At 49.3% G+C, this 10,757-nt stretch overlaps 1 protein-coding gene across 3 annotated transcripts in view; it reads left to right on the top strand.

The window, feature by feature from the left end:
* Nucleotides 1–1,213: 1,213 nt before the first annotated feature.
* Nucleotides 1,214–10,757, top strand: part of ercc2 (excision repair cross-complementation group 2) — a 50,456-nt gene continuing 40,912 nt past the window's right edge. For 2 of the 3 annotated variants that reach the window (XM_068018810.1, XM_068018809.1), the window contains exons 1-6: nucleotides 1,214–1,313; nucleotides 2,533–2,610; nucleotides 4,176–4,238; nucleotides 5,269–5,382; nucleotides 9,670–9,786; nucleotides 10,424–10,540. In XM_068018810.1, coding sequence (XP_067874911.1) covers nucleotides 1,281–1,313; nucleotides 2,533–2,610; nucleotides 4,176–4,238; nucleotides 5,269–5,382; nucleotides 9,670–9,786; nucleotides 10,424–10,540 — 522 coding nt within the window. In that variant the 5' untranslated portion in view covers nucleotides 1,214–1,280. Of the gene's footprint in view, nucleotides 1,314–1,468; nucleotides 1,613–2,532; nucleotides 2,611–4,175; nucleotides 4,239–5,268; nucleotides 5,383–9,669; nucleotides 9,787–10,423; nucleotides 10,541–10,757 lie in introns of all 3 variants that reach the window. The other variant, XM_068018811.1, reaches the window with a different exon arrangement.

Genomic DNA, 10,757 nt, shown 5'->3' with positions numbered 1-10,757 from the left:
GTACATGGTAGATTACCCGATGTAAAGCACCAGGTTCAGTCTCACAAAAATGTCACAGGTTTTCGTAATCGAACTTTTTGATAATTTGCAGTTTTATTTGGTAATGTTCACTGGGGTTTGCAACAGACAAGTAGGATCTCTGGAAAGTTTCAAAAACTTAAATTGGACCCGATTTTATATATTCTTACAATATATAAATAGGACGTAGTTCAGCAATACAGTAATTACCAATCTCAGCAAGGCCATATAGTGCCTGTGAGCACAAGTGTTATAATGGTACAATAGTGAGTGCTTGTCTGAAGTTTGGATAGAGACTGAGTGAAAAAGTTTTACTCTGTATCTAACCCCCGTACTGTACCTGTCCTGGGAGTGTTTGATGCGGACAGTGTAGAGGGAGCTTTACTCTGTATCTAACCCCTGTACTGTACCTGTCCTGGGAGTGTTTGATGCGGACAGTGTAGAGGGAGCTTTACTCTGTATCTAACCCCTGTACTGTACCTGTCCTGGGAGTGTTTGATGGGGACAGTGTAGAGGGAGCTTTACTCTGTATCTAACCCCTGTACTGTACCTGTCCTGGGAGTGTTTGATGGGGACAGTGTAGAGGGAGCTTTACTCTGTATCTAACCCCCGTACTGTACCTGTCCTGGGAGTGTTTGATGGGGACAGTGTAGAGGGAGCTTTACTCTATCTAACCCCCGTACTGTACCTGTCCTGGGAGTGTTTGATGCGGACAGTGTAGAGGGAGCTTTACTCTGTATCTAACCCCCGTACTGTACCTGTCCTGGGAGTGTTTGATGGGGACAGTGTAGAGGGAGCTTTACTCTGTATCTAACCCCTGTACTGTACCTGTCCTGGGAGTGTTTGATGGGGACAGTGTAGAGGGAGCTTTACTCTGTATCTAACCCCCGTACTGTACCTGTCCTGGGAGTGTTTGATGGGGACAGTGTAGAGGGAACTTTATAGATGGGCAGTAATCCAGATACAGAACGCATTAAGCTGGAGATAACTATTCAGAGAAACTGGAACAGGACTGGGAGGAGATTGGAAAATGTGAACAAGAAGCATGAATTTGGTAAATTGGGGGATAGGGCATCCACAATTCATGGGGAAAAATAAAATGTTGTAAAATCCGAAAATAGTATTTATAAATACAAATGCACTTCAGTCACCATCTCCCTCACAGTATCAATATTGCTTTACTCTGTTGCCTCAGGTTGAATATTGATGGATTGTTGGTGTATTTCCCTTATGATTTCATCTACCCTGAGCAGTATTCCTACATGTTGGAGCTGAAAAGGATCCTCGATGCTAAGGTAACTTGTTACAGGATACTCGGATCATAAACCTCAGGTGCAGTCAGGTATCAGATAGGAGGATCTCACCTTCTCATGTCAAGGAGTGGGAAAGTTGCAAGATCAGAGGTTGCATGAGGAAAGGCAGAGCTAAAGCACCTTATCATTTCTTTCAGGACGTGCAACATGCTTCACCGCCCATTGTTCTGTGGTAGCCAATTTAAGCACAGCACGATCCCACAAGAGTAAATGCGATGAATGGCCAGTTAATCCGTTTTTTTCTGGCAGTGGCGTTTGAGGGATACCGTTGACCAGCTGAGGTAGGAGTGTTGTCTGGTCCAACTCCCTTTGACATCTTCTAATAGTGCCATGGGATCTTTAATGCTCAACAGGTGTTACACAAGTTAATATCTCATCAAAAGGTGGGCACGTCAGATAGTGCCGCACTCGCACAGCACTTCACTGGAACAGGAGCAGGCCATTCAGCCCCTCGTACCTGATCTGCCATTCAGTTGAATCATGGCTGACCTGTATCTCAACTTCCTTTACCCAGCATTGCTCCATGTCCTTCATTACCCTCAACAAACAATCAGTCTCAGTCCTGAAAATGTTAATTGGCCTCGCGCCTTTTGGGGGAGAGGATCCCAGATTTCCACCTCCTTTGTGTGAAAAAATGCTTCCTGATTTCACTTTTAAATAGCCTAGCTTTAATTTTAAGATGATGTCATTTTGTTCTGAATTCCCCACCAAAGCAAATAGTTTCTGTCAGATCCCTTGATCATTTTAAACACTGCCATCAGATCAGTCCTCAACCTTCTAAACTTGAAAGAGTACAAGCAAAGATTATGGAATCTGGCCTTATAATTTAACCCTTTAAGCCCCGGGATCACTCTGGTGACTGTTCGCTTCAGCCCCGCTAAGACCAGAATATACTTCCTGAGATTAAAAGCAGAAAATGCTGGGAGTTAGGACAGAACTCGATTCCGTCTACAAGTGATAATAGATCCTCTTTTAGAATGCAGTTTCTTCAAGTATCTTTAAAAGCACAGGGTTACAGAGATTGGGAAGGGATGAGGCTGTGGAGAGAATTGAACACGGGGATGAGAATTTTAGAATTGAGTTTGGACTGGACTGAGTTTCTTGGGATTTGTTTGTAATATTTGAAAGTTTGTTTTGCTGCTGATATTTGCTGTTTGTGTCTATTGTTGCTTCAAGCTTGCTGTCCCTTCCTGTGTTTCAGGGCCACGGAGTTCTGGAAATGCCATCAGGCACAGGGAAGACAGTGTCACTACTCTCGCTGATCGTGGCCTATCACACGGTGAGGCTGCTGCTTTCATTCAGTGGGGTTCGAGGGATGCACATTGTGAGCTACATTTCAGACATTTCACCTGATATCTCTGTTAAATTCATCTACAGTTGGGAAGAATGTCTGAATCTACAGAATGCACGATCATTATCTTTATTGTGTTTGTAAGAACCATAAATATTTTTGGAGACAGAGAAACATCTTTCAGCTCTATAGTAACAGTATGTATAGACGGTATATGTAGGTGCAGCATATACAGAGGGTGTGGGCTGGGCGGAGGGTGTGGGTGAAACATGGGGTCAGTGTGGGTGGAGGGTGTGGGCGGAGAGCGGGGTCAGTGTGGGTGGAGGGTGCGAGCAGAGGGAGCGGTCAGTGCGGGCGGTGGGAACGGTCAATGTGTATGGGGGTGGGGTCAGTGTGGGTGGAGGGTGCGAGCAGAGGGAGCGGTCAGTGCGGGCGGTGGGAATGGTCAATGTGTATGGGGGTGGGGTCAGTGTGGGTGGAGGGTGTGGGCGGAGGGTGGGGTCAGTGCGGGCGGTGGGAACGGTGAATGTGTATGGGGGTGGAGTCAGTGTGGGTGGAGGGTGCGAGCAGAGGGAGCGGTCAGTGCGGGCGGTGGGAACGGTCAATGTGTATGGGGTGGGGTCAGTGTGGGTGGAGGGTGTAGGCGGAGGGTGGGGTCAGTGTGGGCGGTGTGAACGGTCAATGTGTGTGGGGGTGAGGTCAGTTTGGGTGGAGGGTGTGGATGGTGGCTGGGGTCAGTGTGAGCAGGGTGGTGGAGAGTGTGGGCGGAGGGAACGGTCAGTGTGGGTGGAGGGTGAGGTCAGTGGGTGGAGGGTGGTGTCAGTGTGGGTGGAGGGTGCGGATGGTGGGTGTGGTCAGTGTGAGCGGTGTGGGTGGAGGGTATGGTCAGTCTGGACGGAGAGTGGGGTCAGGGGGATGGAGGGTAGGGTCAGTGTGGGCGGAGGGAGCGGTCAGTGTGGATGGAGGGTGGGGTCAGTGTGGGCGGAGGAAGCGGTCAGTGTGGATGGAGGGTGGGGTCAGTGTGGGCGGAGGGAGCGGTCAGTGGGGATGGAGGGTAGGGTCAGTGTGGGCTGAGGGTGTGGACAGTGGGTGGGGTCAGTGTGGGCAGCGTGGGTGGAGGCTGTGGTCAGTGTGAACCGGGGGGCGGGGGGGGGCGGTCTTGTGGGTGGAGGGTGGGGTCAGTGTGGGCGGAGGATGTATGGTATATATCGATAATGATACGTACCTGTACCGCCCTTCATTGGGAAACAGGGTTAACCCCCTCACACTGTTCAAGTTCAAGCGTGTTACCCAGTGCTAAATACACATAGCCCTTCTCTGTTCTGATGACCCGAGCAATCAGTCTGTGCTGCAGTTGCCTCAGCGCAACATAAAATAATTGTACCTTTGTATTTCCCCCTTTAGACACGATCCAGTTCAGTTCAGTAATTTCTCTCTTTCTCTCCCTTTCTTTCTGTCTCCTGCTTGCACTGTATCCCCTTTCTGTGTGTGTGGGTGGGTGTGTGTGATACTCTGTACGTGCACACCTCTCTGTCTGATGCTTCCCCATCTAGATGTATCCAACAGAAGTGACCAAGCTGATCTACTGCTCTCGAACAGTTCCTGAGATAGAGAAGGTAAGAGAAATTTGTGAAATTCTTACGTTTTAAATACACCATTGAATACTAATCACTGGAAATACACTACAGATCAATCACAGTTTGAACATTAATGTTTCAGTTGAGTTCCTTCAGTTAACCAGCTGCCTCCCTGAAACACTAGTTTCAGTCTCTCTATCCCGGTGACACTGAGACCATGTTTAGTGTCTTCAATTGTTGGAACCGTTCACATCAATACTTTTTTCATTGTTATAACAATTGTATTTACAAAGTTGTGATTTTATTTGCAATCTCGAAGTACCGAGTGATTGGTGCAAACCCAGGGATGTATATCAAATGATCTGTGGGCAATATCAATGTCACCAACATCTGATGCCTTATTCGTGAATGCCACTATTTTCCACGTGTTATTTAAAAAGTAGGAACTTTACACGGAGATTTCTAATATATTTAAATTCTGTGAATCAGGAGTCTGTGGAGTAACAGTGTTTGTAACTTTTCTCGAAACACGTTGATTCCCGGACCCGTGAGTCTTTGAAGTGGGCAGTCACACACGCCAGTTACCATTCCTTCAGGGGCTCCTTAGCGTTGACAACACGCCGGTGACTGAAGTTTGGAATCGAGTCGGCTCTCTGTAATCCGAGGGTGAGATTCCAGCTTTCTGTTCCAATCGGGAGTGAAATCGAAACTACCAAACTTCTGACTTGCCCAAAGCTTCGAAACTCTGATTCTACTTGTTACTGACAATTTCGATTACCCATTACTGCAGGTTTTGGGTATTAAATATTCTCTCTTTTACTCTCCATCCTCCATCTTTTTGTGCACATTTGTGTTCTCTTCTCCCTCTTTCTTCCCCCTCTCTCCCTCCCCCTTCCCCCCTCTCTCCCTCCCCCTTCCCCCCTCTCTCCCTCCCCCTTCCCCCCTCTCTCCCTCCCCCTTCCCCCCTCTCTCCCTCCCCCTTCCCCCCTCTCTCTCTCCCCCTTCCCCCCTCTCTCTCCCCCTCACTCCCTCCCCCTCCTCCCTCTCTCCCCCTTCCCCTCCCTCTCAGGTAATTGAGGAGCTCCGTAAACTGCTGGATTACTATGAGAAACAGAATGGACAGAAGATGCAATTCTTGGCTCTGGCCCTGAGCTCCAGGAAGAATCTCTGCATCCATCCAGAGGTGAGTTTTACTAAATAATGCTCTATGTGGCTCTCGATGGATCGACACGCTCTGCATTGGGCTAATTTGGGTCCTTTACAGTCTCAGGTGATGTAATTGTTCCTCTCATTGTACAAGCAAAAATATCCACGTTGCCATGAGGTGTATGTAGGATAATCGGCTGTCACACTGGCTGCTCGTCCCTGTGACCTGGACTTAACTCAGCCTGGACTCGGATAAAAGCCTCTTCCACCCACTCCTATGTGAGATAATTTTGGTGCATTCTGCACCCCATTTTTCAGACTGGAGGAAGGTATATAGTGGGGTTCCCATAGGGTCGGTGTTGGGACCCCTACTTTTCTTGATCGATATTAATGACCTAGACTTGGCTGTGCAGGGCACAATTTCAAAATTTAAATTTGCGGATGACACAAAACGTGGAAGTATTGTGAACTGTAAGGAGGATAGTGATAGACTTCAAAAACACATAGACAGACTGGTGGAAAATGGGCAGACAAGTGGCAGACGAAATTTAATGCAGAGAACTGTGAAGTGATATATTTTGGTATGAAGAACGAGGAGAGGCAATACAAAATAAAGGTTACAATTCTAAAAGGGGTGCAAGAGCAGAGGGACCTGGGGGTATATGTGCACAAACGCTGAAGGTGGCTGGGCAGGTTAAGAAAGTGGTTAGTAAAGCATACGGGATCCTGGGCTTTATAATTAGAGGCACAAAGTACAAAAACAAGGTAGTTATGTTAAACCTTTTTAAAACACTGGTTCGGCCTCAACTGGAGCATTGTGTCCATTTCTGGGCACCATGCTTTAGAAGGATGTAAAGGTGTTGGAGAGGGTGCAAATAAGATTTATGAGAATGGTACCAGGGATGAGGACTAGGTACATGGATAGATTGGAGAAGTTGTGTCTGTTCTTCTTAGAGAAGAGAAGGTTGAGAGGAGATATGATAGAGGTGTTCAAAATCATGAGGGGTCTGGACGGAGTAGATAGGGAAAAACTGTTCCCACTGGTGGAAGGGTTGAGAACCAGAGGACACTGATTTAACGTAATTGGCAAAAGACCTAAAGGTGACTTGAGATAAAACTTTTTTACACAGCGAGTGGTTAGGATCTGGAATGCACTGCCTGAGGGTGTGGAGAGGCAGCTTCAGTTGAGGCTTTCAAAAGAGAATTAGATAAGGACCTGAAGAGAATAAATTTGCAGGGCCAGGCTGAAAAGGCAGGGAGTGGGACTAGCTGGGTTGCTCTTGCGGAGAGCCGCAGAGATTCGATGGGCTGAGTGGCCTGTGTTGTAACCATTCTATGATTCTAACCACTGCTGCCAAACTTTGATTAACTGGTAGACATCTCATTTTCTATTTGTGGGATCTTGCTGTGTGAAAGTTGGTTGTTCACACAACAGTGGCTGCACTTCAGAATTAAATGGCTGAGAAACACATTTGTGGTGGGCTGCGTTTGCTGACAATGCAACTACTAACTGGCGCTGTACTAGCACATGCACAAATGCAGCTTCATCCACTGAAACGTCACTGTCTGCAATGTCTCAGGCAGCTGCCAGGAACAAAGATGGCGCTGCTCAATTTGTTACAAAGAACAAAGAACAGTACAGCACAGGAACAGGCCATTCGGCCCTCCAAGACTGCGCCGATCTGGATGCCTGCCGAAACTAACACCTTCTGCACTTCCGGGGCCCATATCCCTCTATTCCCATCCTATTCATGTATTTGTCAAGATGCCTCTTAAACGTCGCTATCGTACCTGCTTCCACCACCTCCCCCGGCAGCAAGTTCCAGGCACTCACCACCCTCTGTAAAGAACTTTCCTCGCACATCCCCTCTAAACTTTGCCCCTCTCACCTTAAACCTATGTCCCCTAGTAACTGACTCTTCCACCCTGGGAAAAAGCTTCTGACTATCCACTCTGTCCATGCCACTCATAACTTTGTAAACCTTTGTAAACATTCAGACTTGGGATAATAAGTGGCAAATAACATTCACACCATACAAGTGCCAGGCAATGACCATCTCCCCTTGACATTCTATGGTATTACTGTCGCTGAATCCCCCACTATCAACATCCGGGGGTTACCACTGACCAGAAACCTAACTGGACCAGCCACAAGGGCTGTGGCTACATGGGCAGGTCAGAGGCCGGGAACTCTGCAGCGAGTAACACACCTCCTGACTTCCCAAAGCCTGTCCACCATCTACAAGGCAAAAATACACTCTGCAGTACAGAGGGATCTGGGTGTCCCTGTACATGAATCCCGAAGGTTAGCATGCAGGTACAGCAAGAAATTAGCAAGGCAAATGGAATGTTGGCATTTATTGCAAGGGGTTGGAATATAAAAGGAGGGAAGTCTTGCTACAACTGTACAGGGCGTTGGTGAGACTGCATCTAGGAGTACTGTGTACAGGAGAGATATACCTGCATTGGAGGCAATTCAGAGAAGGTTCACTAGGCTAATTCCTGGGATGAAGGGGTTGTCTTATGAGGAAAGGTTGAGCAGACTGGGCCTATACTCACTGGAGGTTAGAAGAATGAGAGGCTTAACAAGGTAGATATTGAGAGGATGTTTCCCCTCGTGACGGAAATCTAGAACTGTGGGGGGGGAGACATTGTTTCAGAATAAGGGGTTTCCCATTTAAGACGGGGTTGAGGAGGAATTTCTTCTCAGCGAGTGGTTAATCTGTGGAATTCTCTTCCCCAGAGAGCAATGGAGGGTGGGTCATTGAATATATTCAAGGCCGAGTTACACAGATTTTTGATCTACCAGGGAGTCGAGGGTTATGGGATCAGGCAGGAAAGTGGAGTTAAGACCACAATCCAATCAGCTATGATCTTACTGAATGGCGGAGCAGGCTCGAGGGGCCAAATGGCCTACTCCTGGCTCTTGTTTCTTATGCAAGTCAAGAGTGTGACGGAACACTCCCCACCCGTCCAGATGGGTGCAGCTCCAACAACACCCAAGAAGCTCGACACCATCCAGGACAAAGCAGCCCACTTGATTGTTTGTGGATGGGGTGCCATTCACTCCCTCCACCACCGACGCACAGTGGCAGCAGTGCGCACCATCCACAAGATGCACTGCAGCAACTCATCAAGCCTCCTTCGACAGCACCTTCCAAACCCGCGACCTCCACCACCCAGAAGGACAAGGGCAGCAAACACATGGGAACACCACCATCCGCAAGCTCCCCTCCAAGCCACCATCCCGACCTGGAACTACATCGCCGCTCCCCCACTGTCGCAGGGCCAAAATCCCGGAACCCCCCTCCCAACAGCACCGCGGGTGCACCCACCCCACATGGACTGCAGCGGTTCAAGAAGGCAGCTCACCACCACCCCCTCATGGGCAAACAGGGATGGGCAACAAATGCTGGCCTGGCCAGCGACACCCACAAATTAAACCAAAACCCTCTCAATGGCTGCGATCGCCACCTCCATCCTACCCCCAACAGTATCCCGCTGCCTCCTGCCATCGCCACTTCTCTTCACCGTTCCCTCCCGCACACGTCTGCTCATCGCTCGCTCCCCACTGCCTTCTTCCAGCCACTCCACCCCCGCCTCACCCTGCCTTCCCTCAGCCACCCACTCCCATCCTCTCTGCTTCCCCCCTTGGCCGCTTGCTCCAACCTTGCTGCTTCGGCCACTCAGTCCCCATACCACCCCCCACCCCCAGCTGCAGGCTCCAAGCTTCGCTGCTCACCGTTGCACCCCCTCCCCGGGCCACTCTCTCCCGTGTCGCCCCATCGCCACTCGGCTGCTCGCTCGCCGCCTTGCACTTTGGTGGCTCATTCCCTGCTCCCCCCACCCTGCTGCTTCTTCGGGCGATGAGGATGGGATCGAGTGGCTGAGGCAAGGCAGCAATGAGGTAGGGAGCAAGCAGCCGGGGTGGGGAGTTGGGGTGGGGGTGAGCGGTGAGGTGGGGAGCGAGCAGCCGGGGGGGTGAAGCGGTGAGGCGGGATGGAGCGGCGAATAGCCGGGAGCGGAAAATTGAAAGTGCCGACTGAAGTGGGGATGGCGAGAGGGAGCAGGGTAGTGTTAGGGGAAATGGAGGCGACTGTTAAGGAGTGAGGACGTCATTGTGTGGTGATGTCAGTGCACGCATTCATACTGACAGGCTGGCAAATGTTCTCACACACTGATGACGTCTGCGATCACTCTGCGCATGTTCTACGTTGTCAGGAGTTACTCCGTTTACAGTGTCCTGAAGAAATGTAAGTTTGCTCTTTTTTAAATAAATAATGCACTTATTCTGGATATTTGCTTTTGTTTTTGCTGTTTACAGGTTAGCGCCCAGCGGTTTGGAAAGGAAGTCGATGGCAAGTGTCGCAGCCTGACTGCATCGCACATCAGAATGCAGCACTCGAGCAATCCCAGCATCCCCATCTGCCAATTCTATGAGGTGCGTAACAGCAGCTAAGATTTATACACTTGAAATCAAAATCACTGCCTAGTAGCTGAACTGTCAGGCTTTTACTCAGTGTGAACATTCCTGCTCAGAGCACACTGCTTTCATTTCTGGGAGTGTGTGCGGTGTAACCCAAGAGCTCAGTTCAGGAATAGCTCAGCATTATTCCCAGCCTTCACTCTCTACCTACTCCCTGCATCTTCTCTCACCTCACCATCTTTTACTCGAAAATTATTCTTTCCCATCATATGAAAACTAGAAAAAGCTCCCCTTCCTTCCTTCCTTCCCCTTCCCTCCTTCCTCCCCCCTCCCTCTCTTTTCCCCTATCACCAGCTGCCCTTGTTCTTCTCAGCAGTAGAGGGTGGGAGTTTGGAAGTTGCTGCCTCCCCTTCCCTCTGTTTTCCACGCCCCCAGCCCCCATCTCCCACCCTCCACTGTCTCCCTTCTCCCCTCCCTCACTCTTACCTCCTACCTACAATCAGCATTGCTAAGTTGTTATTTCTTGATTTACTCATGCTGTGCTCTCGCCTCCAGCTAGTTGACATCACCCGTTTGGTACCAGTCTTTGGCGGGTTTCTCACTGAGTGTCTGATTGACTCTGTAATGTGCGTGTGTGCATTTTCTCTGACAGGAGTTTGATCTCCATGGGAGGCAACTGCCTTTACCTTGTGGGATTTACAACCTGGATGACCTGAAGGTTTATGGGAAACAGAAGGGATGGTGCCCCTATTTCCTGGCCCGATATTCCGTAAGTGAATCCTAACTTTCCCGCAGGCGGTGTCAATATTTCCAAATTTTTCTCTTCCTATTTCTCCTTAACCTGAAGTCGCTATCTCTGTGCTGCCCAACTGGTTCTGCACCAGCGTTACTGTACGAGTCTCAAGGTGGGGTGGTGCGTATTCTATTCAGGAAAGCATCATAGCTCAGCCTGGTCCTAACCTCCCTCACCATCCACACATTCCCAT

The sequence above is a fragment of the Heterodontus francisci genome, chromosome 40, assembly GCF_036365525.1.
Source record: "Heterodontus francisci isolate sHetFra1 chromosome 40, sHetFra1.hap1, whole genome shotgun sequence".
Classification (NCBI taxonomy): Eukaryota; Metazoa; Chordata; class Chondrichthyes; order Heterodontiformes; family Heterodontidae; genus Heterodontus; species Heterodontus francisci.
This window is presented reverse-complemented; position numbering and strand designations above follow the sequence as displayed.